The 23,637-nt window shown below is 41.4% G+C and overlaps 1 protein-coding gene and 1 non-coding gene across 3 annotated transcripts in view; one reads left to right on the top strand and one right to left on the bottom strand.

Annotated features, from left to right (window-relative positions):
* Positions 1-23,143, bottom strand: part of NT5C3A (5'-nucleotidase, cytosolic IIIA) — a 54,966-nt gene extending 31,823 nt beyond the window's left edge. The window contains exon 1 of one of the 2 annotated variants that reach the window (XM_026019092.2): positions 22,906-23,143. In XM_026019092.2, the coding sequence (XP_025874877.1) occupies positions 22,906-23,043 (138 nt within the window). In that variant the 5' untranslated portion in view covers positions 23,044-23,143. The remainder of the gene's footprint in view (positions 1-22,905) is intronic. The other variant, XM_026019094.2, reaches the window with a different exon arrangement.
* Positions 13,606-13,709, top strand: LOC112935428 (U6 spliceosomal RNA). The gene has a single exon (XR_003238172.2). It is a non-coding gene; the product is annotated as a U6 spliceosomal RNA (small nuclear RNA).
* Positions 23,144-23,637: the final 494 nt, after the last annotated feature.

The following is a 23,637-nucleotide window of genomic DNA, read 5'->3' on the forward strand; positions in this document are numbered from 1 at the left end:
ACTAAACTTCACGGTGAGTAATGTGTAGAAAGAAGTACTGAATCACTATGCTGTACACCTGAAACTAATATAACATTGTAGGTTACCTATACTTCAATAAAAAGAACAGCAGCAATAGCAGCCATTTAAAGATCTGAAAGGAGGGTCATAAATACACTACCCAAAAATGAAAGTGAGAACAAAAAAACTTGGAAAAATACATTTCTAACCTACTTTTAACAGTTAAAATTATTTTATAAAAGCCCTTGCAAATCAATAAAAAGAACTTAGACAATTTAGAAAATAAAATAAATGGCCAATTATTTTTAAAAATTCAACTCCAGAAGTAATGAATACTTAAAAACAACAACAACTATCATTTGGCAAAAGGAAGAAAAAAAAAATGACACGTATTCCCAGGAAAACAGGGAGCTAGCTAGGTACTTGTATATACTGCTGGTGGAAATACATACTGGTACAACCTTTTCAGAAGGTAACCTGGTAGCACATTCAAAAGTTTAAGATTTGTGCATGCTCTTTGACCCTGCATTCCTCTTAAATAGTCATGGACTTGCACAGATGCAACATGTATGTTTACTGACCCATTATTTATCATAATGAAAAATGATAACCAATCTAAATGTTCAACAGTGAAGAACTTGCTAAATTATGATATATATGATATAATAACATAAAGGAATATAATATAGTCATGGAAATAAGTGTAAAATTAGTAAGGAATAAATTAATAAGTGAATAATCTTGGGGCTCCTGGATGGCTCATTCAGTTAGGTGTCAGCCTTCAGCTCAGGTCATGATCTCAGGGTTCTAAGATCGAGCCCTTCCTCAGGTTCCCTGCCAGGAAGCCTGCTTCTCCCTCTGTCCCTCCCCGCCAACTGTTCTCTCAAATAAATAAATAAATAAATAACCTTTAAAAAATTAAGTGAATAATTCATATTAAAAACAATGTTACAGGGCAGCCCAGGTGGCTCAGCAGTTTAGCACCACCTTCAGCCCAGGAGCCGGATCCTGGAGACCCGGGATCAAGTCCCACTTCAGGCTCCCTGCATAGAGCCTGCTTCTCCCTCTGCCTGGTCTCTGCCCCTCTCTCTCCCTCTCTCTGTGTCTGTCATGAATAAATAAATAAAATCTTTAAAAATAAATAAATAAAAACAATGTTACAGTATCATCTCCTATCAGAAAAAAACAATATTTAGTAGTTATATGCATAAAAAAACAATGGAGTACACTTACTGAAATATGTGGGTTTTTTGGGTGGTAAAAATTGATTACTTCATTTTATTTATCTAGATTTAGTAATTTTTTAAAAAGATTTTATTTATTTATTCATTAGAGACAGAGAGAGACACACAGAGAGAGAGAGGCGCAGAGACATAGGCAGAGAGAGAAGCAGGCTCCATGTAGGGAGCCCGATGTGGGGCTTGATTCAGGTAATTCAGGATCATGCGCTGGGCTGAAGGCAGATGCTCAACCACTGAGCCACGCAGGAGTCCCTAGATTTAGTAATTTTTATATCAGCAATAAAAAATAATCAAGGGAAAAATGAAACTTAAAATAGGTAAATAAAAAAGGAGATTTTTTTCCTTTTTTAAAAAGATTTTATTTATTTATTCATGAGAGACACACACACACACACAGAGAGGCAGAGACACAGGCAGAGGGAGAAGCTGGCTCCATTGCAGGGAGCCCGATGTGGGGCTGGAGCCGGCCTCCAGGATCACGCCCTGGGCCAAAGGCAGGTGTTAAACCACTGAGCCACCCAGGGATCCCAGGAAGATTTATTCATGAGAGACACAGAGAGAGAGAGACATGAGCAGAGGGAGAGGCAGGCTCCTTCCGGGGAGCCTGATGTGGAACTCGATCCCAGGACACTGGGATCGTGACCTGAACTGAAGGCAGTCGCTCAACCACCGAGCCACCCAGGTGCTCCAAAAAGGAAGAAATTCTTTACAAAAAGCTGGATCTTAATTCAGGTACTCCTGAGTCCTTAATTTTTAAAACTTCCCTAAAACTGAGTCACATGACTAAAAATCCACACACATGAACCCCATTAATAAATTTTTAAAAATCTATACTGGGGCAGCCCCGGTGGCTTAGTGGTTTGGCACCGCCTTCAGCCCAGGGCGTGATCCTGGAGGCCTGGGATCTCCCGTGCATGGAGCCTGCTTCTCCCTCTGCCTGTCTCTCTCTCTCTGTGTCTCTAATAAATAAATTAAAAATCTTAAAAAAAAATAAAAATAAAAATCTATACTGAATCATATGATCTATGCTTGTTGAAAGTGTATTAGGGGGGTTTCAAAAATCAATCAAATGATATAGAAGTTTAATCCTTTACAAAAAACCGTGTTTCTCATATGACTTTAGCAAAATTAAATTTCAGTAACTGAAAATGCTATAATTATATACGCCAAGCTTGTAAGTATGCTACTCAGGTCAATTTAACCACCTACAAATTATGATAGCAGGCAGGCAAGGATTAGGCCCCAGGATGCTAGGTACTCAGGTTAAAAACTGTTACTCAGGGACGCCTTGGTGGCTCAGTCAATTAAGTGTCTGACTTGGGCTGGGGTCATGATCTCAGGGTCCTGGGATTGTGCCCTATGTTGGGCTCTGTGCTTATGGGGGAGTCTGCTTCAAATCTTTAAAAAAAAAAAAAGACAAAATTGTTATTCAACATGAGATAATGCTGAACATTCCTCCTTTCTCAATCTTTTTAACTTTAAGAAGGAGTTCAAATCACCAATTATTTAACGAAAGAAGTTACTTTATCTGCACTATGTAAGCCACAATATTTATAAAACACAGAATAAGTGGATAATCATGGAACACTAGATAGATTTCCCCACCCTACCAGAACTAGGGGCACGTGACAAAACCATATACATATACATGAATATCTCTATATACATATTATATATATATATACACACATACAAATATATGGTACATAGTTGTACACAAAAGATGAAATCAAATAAAAATATTTAATTAGCTTGGAAAGAGCCAAAGTTTTTAAAGATCAGCAACACAATAATACTTCATTAAAGCAATTGTTCCCAACTGAGAAGCAAGCTTTCCTTCAAAGCATCAGAGAGCTAGAATTGTAGTGCTAGCTCTGCTACTTACTAAGCTAGATCCTAAACAAATTAATAAAAATTACAACAATTTACCAGTTGGACTGTGTCTTTAAGGATTAAATAGGGTCATGCACAGTGAACTTGGCCATAAGCAGACACCCCAAATTTTAGTTCCTTTGCTCTGGTTAGCAGAGAATAGGGCAGTATCCAACTAACCCAAATATGAATCAGTTTCTAATGGTTTCCTAGTTCTAGTCCCAGTGTAGCCCTGTTTTCTTCTCTTTTCTCCCCCCCCCCCCATTTTCTTAATGTGACTTCAGTAGGTTTCTATTTTGTAACATTTCCCAATATTGCAACGCTTAGGTTCTCAAACTTTTCCTATCTTCGTAAAAATCATTCCCTTAGAACACTGGGACAGAGAAATCTAGCTAAACTGATAAACTGTTCAGGGAGAAGACTGTATAAGAAGGTAATGATTTGTTTGTTTTTTTGATGATGGTGTTCTGAACCCAGGCCCTGAGTGGGGCATTTGAGGTAAAATAAACGAGAGAGCTGTGCCATGACAAGGCTTCAGAGATAAAGTGGGCACAGGAAGGATCCTGCGGGAACCCACATCATGTTAAACATGTGACTATCTACTTCCACCCACTCATAAGCAGGAACTTGCCAAACAAATTAAGCAACCTTCCAATCAACCACTAAACAACTCTGTAATCTACCAGCACCTTGAAAATGAGGAAGATAAACAACATACGTGGAAGAGAGACAACGGCATTTAAATCCATAATGGCAGAAAACTATCAAAGTTGGTTTAAATTTTATAGATTAGGGGATCCCTGGGTGGCTCAGCAGTTTAGCGCCTGCCTTTGGCCCAGGGTGTGATCCTGGAGTCCCGGGATTGAGTCCCACGTCGGGCTCCCTGCATGGAGCCTGCTTTTCCCTCTGCCTGTGTCTCTGCCTCTCTCTGTGTCTATCGTGAATAGATAAATAAGTATTCTTTTTAAAAAAATAAAAAATAAAAAATTTTATAGATTAATAGTTTGTAGAGGAGGAAATATACTTTCCCCTGCACCCTTTTATGTTCTTTGCTGAGGCCATCCAGCCCATAATAAAAAAGATTAGCAGAAAAGAAATCTTTAATTTCACACCTATAGGAACTCTCACAAAAATATGGGAACCCACAAAGATACAGGACCGGAAGGCAACCAGGCAATTGAGGCTTATAAAGCATCCTGAGCTAAGGAGAAAGGGGAAGAGGTGTGGGGCTCCAAAGGTAAGGCAATTCCAGGAAAATGAGAAGAGCAATGTTTGCCTTCATGCAGGTAAGTCTCTCAGGTAAAAGAGTGATCTCTGGTAATACCTCTCTTCGTGGTAGGTGCCCCCTTTCTAAATTCTTTTAGAATTTAGTAAAGTAAATTTAGTAAAGGTAAAGTAAAAAGCTCTTCCTGACCCCTCCAGGTCTTGATTGCCTTCAGCTCACAATAATCCACATGCCAAAGTAGCACACTTTCGGGTGATAAATTCTGTTCTCCTTCAGGTTTAGACAACAGTGAGAGAGTAAACATAAAAGTGCATAAATGAGCTCTTCCCCTAAGCGGCCGAGGTGACCTCTGGAAATGGCTCGCTATTTGCTTGACTCAGAAAACCCTACAAAATCAAGCAAATCAAGAGGTTCAAATCTTTGGGGCAGCCCAGGTGGCTCAGCGGTTTAGTGCTACCTTCAGCCCAGGGCGTGATCCTGGAGACCAGGGATTGAGTCCCATGTTAGGCTTCATGCATGGAGTCTGCTTCTCCCTCTGCCTATGTCTCTGCCTCCCTCTCTGTTTCTCAAAAAAAAAAAAAAAAAAAAGAAAAAAAAGAAAGGTTCAAATCTTCACGTTCACTTTAAGAACACATATGAAACCATTCAGGCCATCAAGGGTATGCATACCCAAAAAGCCACCATGTATTTGAAAGATGCCACTTTGCAGAAACAGTGTGTGCCATCCCATGGCTACAATGGTGGAGTTGGTGGCTGTGCCCGGGCCAAACATGGGGCTGGACACTGGGTTGGTGGCCCAAGAAGAATGCTGAATTTTTACTGCACATGCTTAAAAATGCAGGGAGTAATGCTGAACTCAAGGGTTTATTTATTTATTTTTTTACGATTTTATTTATTTATTCCTGAGAGACAGAGAGAGAGAGAGGCAGAGACACAGGCAGAGGGAGAAGCAGGCTCCACGCAGGGAGCCCAACATGGGACTTGATCCCAGGTCCCCAGGATCAGGCCCCGGGCTGAAGGTGGTGCTAAACTGCTGAGCCACCCGGGCTGCCCTGAACTCAAGGGTTTAGATGGAGATTCTCTAGTTATTGATCACATCCAGGTGAACAAACCCCTCCAAGATGCAGTATAGAATTTACAGGGCTCATGGTCGGATTAACCCATACATGAGCTCTCCCTGCCACATTGAGATTATCCTTACCAAAAAAGAGCAGATTGTTCCTAAACCAAGAGAGGAGGTTGCACAGAAGAAAAGGATATCCCAGAAGAAGCTGGACAAAAACTTATGGCCTGGGAGTAAATTCTGCATAGAATAAATGCAAATTTAAAAATGCATAAACGAGAAAGATAATTTAGAAAGCTAGCACTGAGCCACAGCAGAGAGAAGTCTGCCACCTGCTGACACAAAAATGGAATTGTGTAGATCTCCCTGATTGCTCTTTTTAGGTTTCCCTGATTGCTGTTTTTAAAGCAAGGGAAATCTCAGGTAGGTTTCATGACATTAGATTTCAAATAAGTTACTGTACTGAAGAGATAAATTACAACCCCTAATTTAAAAGAGAATAAAGATTAAAATGGGATTTAATATTCTTTATAGACTTAATTCAGTAACTTTAAATAATGTGATGTCTGAATTACTTTAGAAGCAAACAAAAGAGAAATACATAGAAATGATTTAACATAAACTGTAGGGAACATTGAAACTGCTATGATGAACTAAGGATAATCCAAGACACTTTGCAAAAATTATAAAATCTGTAGGGGAGAAAAAACAATTTTTCCTCTATCCTTCTAGGTTCTTGACCAAAACTCTCCTATAATTAAAGACATTAATAGGAGAAAAACAAGCACAAATTTAAAAACACGCATACCTCTTAAATACACGGGAGATACCCAGGGAAACGAAGTTGCTCTCTGAAATGGGCTAAGCTATTATCTTAAATGCCATCTCTAGCTAAAGAAAAAAAGAAGATGGTATATTCTGGGATTACAAATCCTGTTTCTTTCCAAAGCCTACAGATTTCACCTCTGCCATCCGTCAATGTTCGTCCTCTTCTTTCTCCTGCTCCTATAGTAGTCTAGGGCTTCATTCTCTTTAATCCAGGCTTATTTCAATTCCTGCTCCAGAGTGAGAGAATGCCACGCCAACATATGCCTCTTTGGCATGAGGATTATTTTGAGCTGATTATTTCAGAGAAACAGTAGACACAGGAGAAGTTCTGAAAAGAGAAGTTCCCTTTTGCAAGGGAAATTTACACTTACAAAGGAAATCTCCATTTCTACGTGTGTCTCCATCTCTCTACCAAAAGAGAAGGAAGCAAAAGATGAAGAAAGCGCCACGAACTCAAATCAATGGACAGAGCGCACTGAAATCCACATTATCAACTTTTATTCTGTTTACCATCTTTTCCTCCTCCCACCCAACAACAGGCCTCTTCCATGCCCTTCTTTTTTTTTTTTTTCATGCCCTTCTTTTTGTGCTTAGCTGTAGATGGTGTAATTTTAACCCACCTCACTTTTCCCAAGGTATCTGTCATGTATACGTGTTAATAAAACTTACTTGTTCTCTTGTTAACTCTGTTAAAGGGTCCCCAGCACAGAACTTAGAAAAGTAGAGGGAAAAAGATTTTTTCCTCTCACTCCTTGACTCTTGATTCTAGTTATGCTAAGTTAGTGTACTTCAGCTACAAGATTGAGCAATTACAATGTATTCCAGATCTTACCACTTTTAAAAAATGAGTATCACACTCTCAATGGCTCTTCAGCAAGCTAACTATGGACACCTCACTACTGATAATACAGATGTTTCTACAATGTGGTCCCAAAACACTTTTAAAAATGTTGCTTTCAATTCTTTAAAAAAGATATATGTGCCATGCTATTTCAAACAGTGTACAACATTAAAGGATAAAAGAGCACAGGTCTCCTCTTCCCTAATCTCATCCTCCCATTACTAGTAACAACTACACTTCTACGTGCAGTTTTTTAAGATTTTCCAATGACATACAAGCACAGACATGTGTATCTGTCTCTTAGAGCCATAACTGTTCTACAATGTGCTTTCCCCCCCTAGTTACCACAGTCTTTTGAACTTTTTAAAATGCTAATTCATACAGATTTACATACATTTATATATATATTTTTTTAATTTCAAAATTTGATTTTTTGAGAGAGAGAACTCACACAAGCACAAGCAGGGGGAGGAGAAGGACAAGCAGACTCCTCACAGAGTGGGGAGCCAGAAGGAGCACTCAGTCCCAGGACCCTGAGATCACTGATGTGGGAAAACAAAGGCAGAGGGAAAATAATTAAATTTCCTTACTACCTTCGGCTCACTGACAAGTCCTTGAAACAGGCAGAGTGACTTTGCTCTAGGAACTCAGATGCCTCGATGTTAATACTTTGCTAAGGGCAACTGGCAATCTTAGCTCAACCCCCAGGATCCCGTAAGTCTACTTTAACATATAAAAAATTCCTTTGGAGGGCAGCCTGGGTGGCTCAGCAGTGTGGTACTACCCTGGGGTTTGGCGCTGCCTTCAGCCCAGGGTGTGATCCTGGAGATTCGGGATCAGGTCCCACGTCGGGCTCCTTGCATGGAGCCTGCTTCTCCCTCTGCCTGTGTCTCTGCCTCTCTCTCTCTGTTTCTCTCAAGAATGAATAAATAAAAATCTTAAAAAAAAATTCCTTTGGAAACTTCCTTTATCTCTAACACTACCACCCCCCCCCCCCCCCCGCCAAGATATATGTTGGTAGTCATTCTCTAAGCATATGACCCACCGGTATACATCTGAAGGGTCTCATGACTCAGGTATCATTAGACAGTAATAAATGACCTTTCCCAACAACAGCTAGCCCCCTCAAGGTCCTGGAACCTTGCTTCCAAAATTCCTTAGAGACTTAAGCTACCCCTAACCCCTTTCAACTTGAAAGCATCTAATGGGCCACTCCTCATGACCCCTGTGCAGCTCTTTTTGCCCACGGGGTCCTATCCCCGTGCTTTAATAAAACCACCTTTTTGTACCAAAAATGTCTCAAGAATTCTCTCTTGGCTGACAGCTTTGAACCTTAATGTCTTTCCTATATCAATGGCATGAGCTGAAGTCAGACACTTAACCAACTTTCTTGTTTTTAAAGCTGCATAATATTACACAAATGCACCGCAGTATAATTTATTTAACTGATATATATACCGCCTTCAACAGAATAAACACAAGTGCCCATTTTTCTATATCCTTATCACTCAGATTTCCCTCTCCACACAGTGTTTGGCAGCCCCCAATTCTGACTATTTGTGAGCAATTAAACTCGATTTTTTATTTATTTTTTTTGATACTCGATTTTTAAAAAAATATTCTATTTATTGATTTGAGAGAGGGAGAGAGCAGAGCAAGAGAGAGAGAACACGAATGAGAGTAAAGGTCAGAGGGAGAGGGAGAAGCAGACCCCTCCACTGAGCAGGGAGCCTGACATGGGGCTCCATCCCAGGATCCTGAGATCATGACCTGAACTGAAGGCAGATGCTTAACTGAGTTAGCCACCCAGTTGCCCATTATTGGATTTTTTTTTTGGGAGGGGAGGGGGACTTTTTTTTTTTTAAACAAATTTTGCAAACTCTGTCATTTTGCTGGGGGCAAACTTTTTTTTTTTTTTTAAGATTTTATTTATTTATTCATGGGAGACAGAGAGAGAGAGAGAAGCAGAGACACAGGCAGAGGGAAAAGCAGGCCCCATGCAGGGAGCCTGACATGGGACTCAATCCTGGGTCTCCAGGCACACCTTGGGCTGAAGGCGGCGCTAAACTGCTGAGCCACCAAGGCTACCCCAAAATTTGAATTCTCCTATAGTTCTCAAACTTTAGCATTCATTGGAATCACCTGGAGGGCTTAACATAAAAGGGTCTAAGGATATGATGGTTTTTATCTAGAAAAGAGACTCCTTGGATACATTTAAAATATAGTATTGGGCCCCTGGCTGGTTCAGTTGGTATAGCATTTGATTCTTGATCTCAGGGTCCTGAGTTCAAGTCCCATGAGCCTCGAGCTTAATTAAAAACAAAACCAAACAAGTAATATAGTATCTGGTTCAGGAGTAGCTCCATCTGTTGTGTAAATGAACTCACAACAAAAAGCTTAAGGAAAAAATTTTGTAAAAAGAACTGTTTCAGGAAGAATTCTGGCTAATGTGAAAACAGCTCACTAGATAAGAGCTCACACTTGTTGAAGCTGAAAATGTAGTTAAACTTGTTGCATGAGGATAATACACAGGAAACATGACACGTGATTTACAAAGACAAAGTCATATGCCTGATACAAATATCATCATACTTGCAAATTCAAGATGATCTTGAATATAGTTTTGGCAATGTTAAGAGTTTAATATATTCCCCTTATTTTACAATATATTCTATTTAGACTGATCAATCATGATTGTTACCTTTCAAACACCAAAGCCATGAATCATTACCCAGTGTACTCTCCGTTGAATTTCACATAGCTTTCCTTGCGATCTCTCACAACATTTATATTCATTTATTATAGAAGTACTGTTAATAATGTGGAGAACAAAGGCAAAAGAAAAAAAATAAACTTCCTTATAACTTACAGCCCATTGATAAGTACTTGGGACAGGCAGGGTGATCTTCTTCCACGAACTCAACTGCCTCAATGTTCTTACTTTGCTAAAGGCAAAAGACAACCTTAGCTTGGTGTTAGCCCAATCTCCAGGATCCTGTACGCGTACTTTAACATATGAAAATCCTCTATGGAAACTTCCTTTATCTCTACCCCTATGGCCCCAAAATACATATTAGCAATCATCCTTGAAGTATATGGCCCACTGATATACATTTGAAGGATCTCATGACTAAGGTTTTAGGACAGTGGTAAATAATCTTTTCCTAACAACAGCTAGCCCCTCAAAGTCCTAGAAACCTTGCTTTCAAATTCCTTAAAGACTTTGGCTATTCCCTAACTCCCCTCCAATATGAAAGTATATAATCAGTCACTCCTCACAATCCCAGTGTTCTTTCTGCACATGGGTTTTGTCCCTGTGCTTTCGTAAAACCACCTTTTTGCACTGAAGAAGCCTCAAAAATTCTTTCTTGACCATTCTCTCCAAATCTCAACATTTCATATCATCAGGACTCTAGTTTTTAGGTAGTTGTGACACATAATTGGGAGACTAGCTTTTAAATCTCATTAGCATTGTATGAAGGCAATGGGGATGTCTCAAGAACTATTCAAGACCTAGGTATTTCAGGTGTGAATAAATAAATCTTTACACTTGGGGTGGACAGAAGGGCAAAGCTATTCCAAGTCTGTATTCTTTACTGCTGTATTACCAAGGACTTGTAACAGTTGGAATACTCTATTTTTGTACCAGCCATGTGACCACCAGTAATACCAGATTATATATATCTGGTTTTTATTTTATCAAATATTAAATCAATTTACTGAATGGCAAATGATATGGGAAAGGAATAGGGACTATGGTATTATAACATAGTAGACTGCTTATTACCTAATTCCTCCCTTTCTTTTCTACTAATAGAATCTCAGTTTTGTTGGAGGGTGGCCATTTGCTCAGCCAAAAAAAAAATTCCTCAGCTTCAGTTAGGGTGGCTATATGACACTGTTCTCTCCAATGACACGTAAGGAGAAAATTCTGCTTTATTGAATGGAGTATCCTCCTCCCTGGAAGATGGAAGGTTGGCCAGAACTGCAACAGCTATCTTGTGACCATGAGAAATGCCAACAGAATTTCAAAGACCTCTGTCTTGATATCCTTGTACCCCCTAATTAATACCAGCAACTGCCTATTTTTTGGACCTCTTATTAGAAAAATGTTCATTGGTTATATTGATTTTAGGTCGCTATTTCTCTTAGTCAGGTGCAACTAATAAAAGAGACAATAAAAGGGGGTGCCTGGGTGGCTCAGTATGTTAAATGTCTGCCTTAGGTCATGTCCTGGGGTCCTCCGGATACAGCCCCACCACAGCAGGGAGCCTGTTTCTTCTCCCTCTGCCCCTCACCCCCATGTGCGCAAGTGTGTGCACGTGCTCTCTCTCAAATAAACAAATAAATACAATCTTAAAAAAGAAATATGTACCAATCTAGGCCCTTAAAGAACACACACAACAGTGAACAGTACAAGATAGTATATAAATTGCTGCTTTATGAAAAATCATCAGGAAATGCCACAGGAGTTTGGGGAATATGCTTCACAAAACAAATGATGAATTAAAAACCCAGTCCTAAAAGGTCATAAATCTGAGTACTGATATAAATTAAAGTTGGAATACACAGATATTTTTAAAAGCCTGCATAATAGCAGTGAGCCACTAAAGCAGTTGTTTAAATCTTGGTTCTCCGCCCTCTCCTTTTTCTAAATATAGACTCAATAGTGGGCTTTCCACTTACTCAGTATAGTACCCAGAGAACATTTGATGTTATCTTAAAATAGAAGAAAGGAAGGAGTTTTTGTTAGAAGTTTATCTCCAGGAAGGAAAACTCACTCAAGTTTCAAAAACAGCATCGGCTTGTAAGGAATAATTGTTGGTGTTTATAAGGAACCCATAAATAGTGGAGATGTGTTTAAATTAGAAATGGGGGCACCTGGGTGGCTCGGTCAGGTAAGCATCTGCCTTCTGCTGCTGTCATGATCCCAGGGTCCACAGGAATGGCTGGACTGGTCAAGGAGGACACAGAACACACAGGCTGAGGCTCACTAGACAGGAATGGTTGCTTATCATTCGAAAGCCTGTAGGGGCCAAGGTCAGGCCACCCCAAGATGCACCTCCCAGGCATGAAGATTATTTTGAGCTGAAGGCAATTAAGACCCTGTGGGCTCAAGAGAAACATTTGTTCATCCTTTAACTACTTAGAAGAACTCTAAATTGAGGTTCTTTCCCAGAATAAGGAGAGATAAATTTTACCTGAGTGTGATCCCTGGGTGGCGCAGCGGTTTGGCGCCTGCCTTTGGCCCAGGGCGCGATCCTGGAGACCCAGGATCGAATCCCACGTCGGGCTCCCAGTGCATGGAGCCTGCTTCTCCCTCTGCCTGTGTCTCTGCCTCTCTCTATCTCTCTGTGACTATCATAAATAAATAAAAATTAAAAAAAAAATTATGGGATCCCTGGGTGGCGCAGCGGTTTGGCGCCTGCCTTTGGCCCAGGGCGCGATCCTGGAGACCCGGGATCGAATCCCACATCAGGCTCCCGGTGCATGGAGCCTGCTTCTCCCTCCGCCTGTGTCTCTGCCTCTCTCTCTCTCTCTGTGACTATCATAAATAAATAAAAAAATTAAAAAAAAAAAAAATTTTACCTGAGTGACCCATCTGCACGTCAGGGCAAACATCTGCTCTTCTTAGTGCCCTGCTAACCGTTCCTTTCCTCTCTGGTCCTCGATCCCTAGGTCCTTCTAGGGATCCCTCAGGTCCTTCTAGGATCCCTCAGGTCCTTCTCCTTAGTTCAGAATGACATGTACACCTTCTTTTGCCTGTCTGTGGAATTTCCACATCTGTGTGGATGACCCATACGTATGCTATTAAATTTGATTTTCTTCTGTTAATCTGTCAGTTGATTTTTTTAATAGATTCTCAGTCCAGCTAGAAAAACCTTTAAGGGGTCACAATTTGGCTCATAACAATGATTTATATCTTTAAAAAATCCATAGAATGTTGAATTTATGTAGTAGACATTAAATTAGGAATCTTCCGGGCAGCCCGGGTGACTCAGTGGTTTAGTGCCACCTTCAGCCCAGGACCTGATCCTGGAGACTGGGGATCGAGTACCAGGTCAGGCTCCGAGTACCAGGTCAGGCTCCGAGTACCAGGTCAGGCTCTCTGCAAGGAGCCTGCTTCTCCCTCTGCCTGTGTCTCTGCCTCTGTGTGTGTGTGTGTGTGTCTCTCATGAATAAATAAATAAAATCTTAAAAAAAAATAGGAATATTCCCGTTTCAATTCAGTTCAGGGGTGAGTATCCTACCAAGATGAGGAAAGGAAAATGGAGAGAATTGGCTCCATGAATCCTGGGTCCTTACCCACCTAAGGAATACAAAAGAGTGAAATGAGTGAAGAGGGAGACTGGAAGAGCTGCTGCTGTGCCCTCTGCCTCCCTAAGGGAATGGGTACAGTGGAGCGCTACCTTCTCACCAAGTAAGAGGGCCCTTTCATGAGGTCACCTGGAGAACTTGAAATGTGTTTTCTGCAGAAGACTGAGGCCTGACCCAAGCTATAAAAGATATTCAGCGGGACAGAAGTGGGTCTGCTATGCTCCACCGGCAGCACATACACTAAAATTGGAATAGTAAGAAAATTAGCATGGTCCCTGTACAAGGACAACATGCAAATTCATGAAGTTGTTCCACCATTTTATAGGTGAGAACACTGTATTGTATAATTGAAGTTTGCCGAGAGTAGAACTTAAATGTTTTTAAGTGTTCTCACAAGCATACAAAGATAAATATGTAAGGTGATGGGTTTATTAATTAGATGGGGGCATCCTTTCACAGTGCATATGTATATCCAATCACAATGTACACTTTAAATATTTTATAATTTTGTCAGAACTCTATAAAGTTGAAAATTTTTAAAAGCAGCTTTGCTGTAACTGCCTATACTCCTAGAGTTTTCAGAGCCAGGGGTAAGCGAATGTTCCCACACAGGAGGGAACGAGCCAGAAACTTATTTCTGTCTAGAACATAAGAGCCACCTGAGACGAAGGACTTCACAAAGGCAAGAGCCCGTATGGAGTGGATCACTGAAAATAAATAATAGAATAAAATAGAATAGGATAGAATAGAATAGAAAAATAGAATAGAATAATAAAATAAAATGAAATGAAATGAAATAAAATAAATAAAATCAGGCTGAGGTGGACTGGGGTGGCAAAAAAATTTAACTGCCCATATTATGGGGATACAGTGAAAGAAGACAAAGTCAACTTTAAATTCCTTGCAGGCCCAGAGAGTACAAACCTAACCAGTCAAATAAGAACTCTCATTTTGGGGTGCCTGAGTGGCACAGTTGGTTAAGCATCTGACTCTTGCTTATTATCAGGTCATAATCTCAGGGGGCTGGAGATCAAGCCTCTCCTAGGGCTCCTCATTCAGGGTGGAGTCTGCTTAAGACTCTCTCCCTTTCCCTCTGCCTAGCCCCCCAACACATCTATGCACATGTTCTCTCTCCCCAAAGAGGTTAAGCGTCAGACTCTTAGTTTCAGCTCAGGTCATTATCTCAGGGTCCTGGGATGGAGCCCTATGTCCGGCTCTGTGCTCAATGAGGAGTTGGCTGGAGATTGTCTCTCTCCCTCTCCGCCCCCCCCCCCCCCCCCCCGCCCAATTACGCTCTCTCACTCGCACGCTCTCTCTAAAATAAATAAACCTTTAAAAAATCCTCTCATTTTGGTACTTCCTCAGCAAAAGAAATCCTTCCTCTACCATATTAACCCAAAAATCTGAAGCAATGGCTAGTAGAGGAAAGAGAAGCAGTTGGGAAAGAGAGAGCTTGACTACTTCTCCTCTTCCCTTCCAGAGAGCTAGGGAGGGGAGGAGCCACCTGCAGTAAGCCATAGCTTTGGAGTAGTAAAGAAGTCTGTGTTAGGATAAATTGTGGGGCAAAAACCGCAGAAAAATCTCAGTCTTTTAACACACAAAAAAAGTTTTTCATTCACACAACATCCAGTATGGGTCCAGATGACTCTCCAGAGCAGCTGTCCTCTACGTGCTGGCTCAATATTTCCAGGCTGCTTTGATACTGTGTCATCTCCATATCAACATGATTCTGCAGGGTTTGCTCCAACAGGAGAGACTATGGACAACTATGCACCTGTTCATAATTACACTGGCCCAGAGTGGCCATATCCTCTCCAGCCAGAATAGCAAAGCTTGGCCAAATACAAGAAGGGGAGGAGAGCTAAAAATCCTGGTGGGTACTAATATCCATCTAGAAGTCTCACCACAGAATTAATATGGAATTCATGCATAATACAGGACTAGACACTGGTATTTACAGAAATGAGACTGACTTCTTGTGATTATAATAGACTGTCTTTTACCTGAGAATGAGCAACAGGTCACAGGCCTACCAGAGTTTTCACCAGCGGGCAAGAAAGATTACCACTACTGAATAAATCTGAAAGGGGCCACAAGAAAGAGAAATAAAGTTGTGTTCTAGGGCGGCCCTGGTGGCGCAGCAGCTTAGTGCCGCCTGCAGCCTGAGGTGTGATCCTGGAGACCCAGGATCGAGTCCCATGTTGGGCTCCCTGCATGTAGCCTGCTTCTCCCTCTGCCTGTGTCTCTGTCTCTCTTTCTCTCTGTGTCTCTCATGAATAAATAAATAAAATCTTTAAAAGAAGAAGTTGTGTTCTATTTACATCCCTTGCATCATGTCACTCCACATACTAAATCACATCTTTAGAAGAGATCACAGAAATCAAGTTTAACTCCATTTTTCATAATAAAACCTTTAATCTTTCTCTGGCTTAAAGATTGTAATTCTAGCTTTTTTTTTTAAACCTTATTTATTTAAGAGAGACACAGAGAGAGAAGCAGAGACACAGGCAGAGGGAGATGCAGGCTCCTGCGAGAGCCCAATGCAAGACTTGATCCCGGGACCCTGGGATCATGCCCTGAGCTGGAGACAGACACTCAACCAATGAGCCATCCAGGTGTCCCATGTAATTCTAGTTCTATATGTGAGGCTAGAAATGTTTGTTTTCCTCAGCCAGCCCTTTGTGTTTATTAAATAGTCTAACTAAATGAAGTAATTATCTTCCAAGAATGTAATTTAACTTTCTAAACTCCCCAGGGAAAGATCTATTTTCAACTTAGTTTAACAGCAAACAGAAGAGTGACATATATAGATGAGCCTTAAATTTAAAAGTCATTTCAATCTTTTAATACCTTGAATTAAAATATGTGTGTGTACATATATTCACCTTTCTAAAACAACTTCAAAAGCACAAATTAAACATATGGGATTTTGATCATTGGAAAAGCTGATCAATTTGTTATCAATATATATTCTTTAAAGATTTTATTTATTTATTTGACAGAGAGAGAAAGCAAGCACAAGCAGGGGGAGAACAGGGAGAGGAAGAAGCAGGCTCCCCACCAAGCAGGGAGCCCAAAATGGGCTCAATCCTAGGTCCCTGGGATCATGACCTGAGTCGAAGGCAGATGCCCAACCAACTAAGCCACCCAGGTGCCCGTATTATCAATATATTAGAGGCGTTACATTTTCCGTCCTAAAAGACACTAAATAAATTTTCTGGATTAGTTTCTGGAATTAATACAACAGAACAATAAATTCTAAGTTACTGGACTGAGAAATAAATGTAGATTTGGACAGCCAAACACAAAATTTAATAAAAACAAATAAAACCCACTTTTCGACTGAATGATGACTAAAGGAAAACTGAGATTCTTAGAGCAGGAGAGAAGTTCTGTGTCTGATAACAGTAAGACAGGAAAGCTAGCATTCATTCATAAATTTAAAAACTCTTCCAAGATTTCTCCTAATATAATCCAGAAAGAATAAGACAAATTCTTATAAACAGCATATGTGTCAATAAACATACATACATACACATTAGGAATGCTTTTACTTTAAAATAATTTCCTTTTTTTGGGATCCCTGGGTGGCTCAGCAGTTTAGCACCGGCCTTCAGCCCAGGGTGTGATACCGGAGTCCCGGGATCGAGTCCCGCATGGGGCTCCCTGCATGGAGCCTGCTTTTCCCTCTGCCTATGTCTCTGCTCTCTGCCTCTTTCTCTCTGTGTGTGTCTCTCATGTCTTAAAATCTTTAAGAAAAAAAAAGTTTAAAAAAACAAAAATTAAAAAATAAAATAATTTCATTTTTGAAAGTGACTGCATCATATACCCAGAAAATTGAAAGGAGTTTCATGGGTGCTGTCCTAATGCCCTGATGATTGACCACATATATTTTTAAATTCTCCTCTTTAGAAGCCACATTTAGTACTTAAATTTGTACACTGTTATTTTTTAATCACTAACACTTAGTTTTATTTAGTTTCAAGCACCGGGTTTTTCTTTTATGAGGAAAAATTATAGTTCCTACTATTTCCCTAAAATTTTATTAGATGTCCCTAACTTGTGATAGTTTGACTTATAATTCTCTGACTCTACAATTGTGAGAAAGTGACATCATTTAGTAGAAACTGTACTTTGAATTCTGATTCTTCCCTAGGCTAGCAATGTACTGTACAATATTCTTTCCTGATGCTGGGCAATGGCAGCAGCAGCCTTAGCTCCCCAGCCAACCACCCAATAACGAGGATCAACAACCATTACACAGGGGCAGCCCAGGTGGTTCAGCAGTTTAGCCCCGCCTTCAGCCTGGGGCCTGATCCTGGAGACCCCGGGAAGGAGTCCCACATCGGGCTCCCTGCAGGGAGCCTGCTTCTCCCTCTGCCTGTGTCTCTGCCTCTCTCTCTCTTTCATGAATAAATAAGTAAAATCTTAAAACAAAACAAAACAAAACAAAACAAAAAACAACCATTACACTGACAACCTTTCTGTACCATACAACTATTCCATTTTCCCTTTCAGTACCATATTCAATAAATTATATTAGATATCCTACACTTCATCATAAAATTGGCTCTGTGTTAGATGATTTTGCCAAACTGTAAGCTAATATAAGTGTTCTGAGCACACACACAAGTACACAAAAGTGTTCTGAGCACATGTAAGGTAGGCTAGCCCTATGATGTTTGGTGGGTTTTGTTAAATACATTATAGACTTACTGTATTTTTTTTTAAGATTTTATTTATTTATTCATGAGAATACACAGAGAGAGAGAGAGAGAGAGGCAGAGACACAGGCAGAGTGAGAAGCAGGCTCCATGCAGGGAGCCTGACGTGGGACTTGATCCCAGGTCCCCAGCATCATGCCCCAGGCTGCAGGCGGCGCTAAACCACTGAGCTGCCTGGACTGCCCATGAGCCACCAGAGCTGCAATGCCCATGGATAAAAATCAACCAGGTAAAAAACACTGAATTCACCATGTATCATTCAATATTAAAAAGTTGCATGAAAGACATATATGATAACATTTCCCTCTCTTACTACCTCATTCTTCAAAGACTACATTTTGTGTTGGGGTGGGTTTTTCTGCCTGGCAGAAAACTAGCAGTAAGTGCTCAAGCTTTGTTCCAGAACTTTTTTACTAAGAGTAACTAAAAGCCACAGAGGCAACAGGTCCTATCTGAGCAGGCATGTCTGATTAGAATGGTGAGTTAATAAAATTGAATAACAAGTGATAAGTGATGGTCAACAGCAATGAGGAAGGACTTAAAATTTGCAAGATCCAGGAGAGGTTGAAGAAATTCATTCCCAAATACAATTTATCCCAAATACTAGCTTCATTTGTGCAAAATTCTACTGTATGTGTATCAACTTCTATACACGTTTGGCAATCTTGATCTTTTTGGTCCAGTTTACAAACACTGCAAGCCATCCTTATTGGGAATAATGAGAGTAGTTTTTATGACGAAGACTTTAGGAGAGAGACAGTTGAGAGAAAATAATACCAGTGGTTAAAAATTATGCCCTACTAGTGTTCACAGGGGAAAATGACTAGGATATGAAACTGGCTGAGAGTCTGTTTTGGTACAATAATTACAACTACTATTTAATAAGCAGTTACTATGAGCCAGATACTACTAAATGTTTTACACTTAACTGTTTTTATACATAATTCTGACACCTCACACCAACCATTCTCTAATACAATTCTGACACTATTTAGAATTAGTATCTGATCCCACAAGGTAAGGACTCAGTCCACAAGTCTGTCCTCACTTTCAATGCCAGACACAAGTCCCAGGTTGTCATCCATACTTCTGATGGACCAGTCGTAAATTTGAGGATTCTCACAACCTTCCTCCTCAGGTTCCATAATCTGTAAGAATAACTCACAAAACTCAGGAGAGTGTTTTACTTACAGGTTTCATATAAAGAATATAATTCAGAACAGTCAAATGGAAGAGAAGCACAGGGCAGGATATAGAAAAAGGCGTAGAGAGCTTCCACGTCCTCTCTAGAACACACCAGCCTCAAGAATACACCTTAAGGTTTTCACAAACCTGGAAGCTCTCCTTTAGAGGTCTTTATAGAGGTCTGTTATATAGGTAAGATTGATCAAATGAATTACTGACCAGGTGATCAGCTTGAACTTCAGTTTTTTCCTTGTTCACAGAAGTGGGGGGGGGGGGGATGCTGAAAGTTCTAATCCTCTAATGAGGCCTTGATCTTTATGGTAACCAGCCCCCATCATGAAGCTATCTTGGGGCCCCCAGCTACCAGTCCACCTCATTAGCATACAAAAGATACTGTTAACATTTCCCAGAGTCCAAGCTTTTTAGGAGCTGTGTGGCAGGAACCTGGGGCAAACACCAAATATTTATTTCTTGCTGTACCAGAGATACAACAAGCAAGAAAAATCTAAGAAACTGTCACAGCCAATATGAGATAAGGATACACGATGACTAAATGTATGTGGCATTCTGGATGGAACCCAAGGACAGAGAAGGACACTAAGTAAAAACAAAGCAAGGATATTTAAAAATGTATGAATATTTGTTCAATTAATTTCAACAAATGTACCATACTAATGTGAAATGTTAGTAATAGGAGAAACTGGTTGGGACTCTGTACTTATTTGCTCAATTATGTTATTAAGTTAAAATTTTTCTAAAATAAAATTTAATAATGCAGTACATTGACAATGAAAAATGGCTTATCTCTGAGCTCTAAATATCTCTTTTTAAAGAAGATTTATTTATTTATGGGGGAATATGTGGGGGGGGGCACATGTCCAGGGGGAGGGGCATAGGGAGAGAATCTCAATCAGACTTCCCACTGAGCAGCTAGGAGCTCAATCCCACAGCCCTGAGAACATGACTAGAGCAGAAACCAAGAGTTCATCACCCAACTGACTGAGCCACCCAGGTGTCCCTGAGCTCTAAACATCCTAAGCCATGTCTTCTGACAGGCTTCCTCTGTGTATTTATCTTGCTGTCCTACAGGACATTTCAGCTGTAGCATGCACAGCCCACCAGCCATACCTCTGTGTATTTTTTTTTTAAAGATTTATTTATTCATTTATTTATGATAGACATAGAGAGAGAGAGAGGCAGAGACACAGGAGGAGGGAGAAGCAGGCTCCATGCTGGGAGCCCGACGCGGGACCGATCCCGGGACTCCAGGATCACGCCGCAGGCCAAAGGCAGGCACCAAACCGCCAAGCCACCCAGGGATCCCCACCTCTGTGTCTTTTAACTAAAAACTCTTAAAGCAGTGCATAATCTAAGCCCAGTACCAGAAGTCATTTGTTTACCTAGCCAGTAGGAGTAGGCCCACCTTGCTTAGGTAGTTGTTGTTGGTTCCATTACTTTTGATGGGTTTAAGCTATGTCCACTGGATATTCACAGGTTTGTAGAGATTCTCTAAGGTGGGGGTTTGGAGGATGGAGTGGGAGATGGGCAAAACACGGCCCCTAACACAGAGTTATTAGATAAAACCTGGATTTGAACCCAAATCTTCAGACTCCCAATCAAATGTTTATCCCATTTGAAGAAATAGGCGATTAAAATTACAAGTTAAAAGCATAAAAGTCAGGGTGCTTGAGAGGCATAGTCGGCTGAGCACTGACTTTTGGTTTCAGCTCAGGTTATGATCTCAGGGTCATAAGATCTAGCCCCAAGCTGGGCTCTATGTTCAGTATGGAGTCTGCTTAATACTCTCTCTCCCTTTCCCTCTATCCCTCCCCACTCTCTAAAATAAAGAAATAAATATTAAAAAAATAATAAAAAATAAATACATAAAACTTTCAGTTTTTCCATTTAAAAGCTACTGGCAGCTGCACATATATCACAATTTGAATTAATATAACATTATGTATACTTATGTATATGAAAAGATTGACTGATTCCTATACTACAAATAAGTAAAGTTGGCCTGCCTGATGGGCTTTCTTTTTTTTTTTTTTTTTAATTTTTTATTTATTTATGATAGTCACACAGAGAGAGAGAGAGGCAGAGACACAGGCAGAGGGAGAAGCAGGCCCCATGCACTGGGAGCCCGACGTGGGATTCGATCCCGGGTCTCCAGGATCGCGCCCTGGGCCAAAGGCAGGCGCCAAACCGCTGCGCCACCCAGGGATCCCGCCTGATGGGCTTTCATTATTCTTCACAAAGATGACAAACTTTTTAGGATGGTATCACAGTGGGATTTTATGAAATAATTGATTTTTAATTCTACTTGGTTTCAAAAAGTGATATAACAGACCAATCCACAGGTTACGTGCATACTAAGGCATGGCAATTAGTTGTCGCCCCTCCCGGACATGTGGATATAAATTCTTGGTTTGAGGCAAAAGTTCTCAAAGCAGGACAGCAACATAAAATACAATTTCTGAGATAAAAACATTTGCTGCTTTACCACCTAAGTGGAGAAAAAAATAATAATAACCCAAGAATAATTTAATTCTAGCAATAAACAAAACCTAGGAATATTACTGGCACATGAGACATGGGAGTTGACATTTCTTTTACTATTAGTTATGGGAACATATTTCTGTATTCAACCCAGGGCCAACAGCAACCAAGAGGGCAGTATCTCTGATCAACGAAAACATAACTGAGGCTGAGTATTCTAAGTATATCAACCTAAAATGATTATTATTTAGTATGGTAGTAGACTGTCAACTTACTTTTCATAAATATTTGACCCCTGTGTTCATGCGTGTAGCACTTTATTGGGAGTAAACATGAGATCATGCATTCCAGTAAGCACATTAGAATGCAACTCCTGAGTAACTTGTCTTTATTAGTGGATTTTAATAAAAACAACAACAGCAACAAAACCAAACTAAAACCAAACCAAACCAAAACCAAAAACAACCCCGCCCAACTTTGAAGCAAATATTGCTTGCTTATAATGTACCTTAAGAGTCTTGAAACGCTCATACAATAAAATTGGAAATAAATTTCTAAAATACTGTTATGCAAGACGTTTGGTGAGGGGGTGGGAAACGAACACAAAGATACTTCCTGGCAGTTTGAGACAAGAAGAAATAACATGCAAATACAAAATAAACTGTTCTGAACGCCAGCGGGGTTAACCGGCATCCTTTCGAGCACTGAGAAGTTACACCTTTTCACAATCTAGCTCATTCTACCCGGGGTGCGGAAACAAACTGTACGAATTGGATTAGTCACAACCGTTTGGCTGCAGAACCAGGCAGCAACCTAGCCTAGAACGTTCCGTTTATTTCTTGAGAAATGGGCTTTGCTGCAGGAGGTGGCTTGTTTCCTAATCACCTATTTGCTGCCTTTCTGCTTCGAATGGAGACGCAACAAAGGACAGAGGGGGGACACCGTGGAGGGTCCAGACCAGGTCGGCGGTGCACGGAGTCGCCGCTCGCGGGGTGAACGGGTCCCCAGGGTGCTCTCAGCCTTCCGCCAGAGCCAGCCCGGGAAGGTGAGGCCGGATGCAACGCGCTGCGGCCCATCAAGCGCTCGGGCACGCGGAGCCCTGCACTCACCATCTCGATGATTTTGGTCTTCCGCCCTGTCTTCCTCTTCAAGGTGAATATGTACTGGGCCAGCACCACCCCCGCCACCAGGACGCACACACTGGCGCTCGCCACCGCGCCCATCCTCGCCACCGCCGCCCGGTCCATCAACAGGGTGTCCTGCGCCTCCCGCTCGGAAAACAGGTCGCGGGACTGCTGCGGCGGTGCGCGGAGAAGCTCCGACGCCCAGCTCCGCGGCGGCTCTGCAAGAGCCCCGCCCCCACGCCCCGCCCCCCTCCCGTGCGAGCCCCGCCCCTCCCGCACGAGCCCCGCCCCCGCGGGTAGCCCCGCCCCGCCCCGCGCGCTGACACGCGGGGCGCGCAGGCGTGGGGGGCGTGGCCTGCGTCCGCAGCGGAGGCGGGAGGCTGGTGTTCCTCGGAAACCACCTCTGAGGAACTGTCGAAGGACCCAAGCCCGCCTGGTATTAATGGTCTCTCCCCGCTCATGAGGGCCGAGGAGTCCTTCCCTCCAACTCCCCTCAGGAGAAATCTGGTTTCAACCAGACCGAAGCAGAAAAAGTCTTCGCCTTCCACCCTCCTCAGCCCCTGCTGGACTACAAACCCCAGAAGGCGCCGGCAGTGGTCTGCGCAGCAACAGAGACAACCTGCGGTAAAAGGGCCACCTATACAACGTGAGGTAATATTTGCAAACCCTCTTATCTGCTGAAGGATTGCCGTCCAAAATACCTGAAGAACGCCTACA

The sequence above is a fragment of the Vulpes vulpes genome, chromosome 7 (assembly GCF_048418805.1).
Source record: "Vulpes vulpes isolate BD-2025 chromosome 7, VulVul3, whole genome shotgun sequence".
NCBI classification, from domain to species: Eukaryota; Metazoa; Chordata; class Mammalia; order Carnivora; family Canidae; genus Vulpes; species Vulpes vulpes.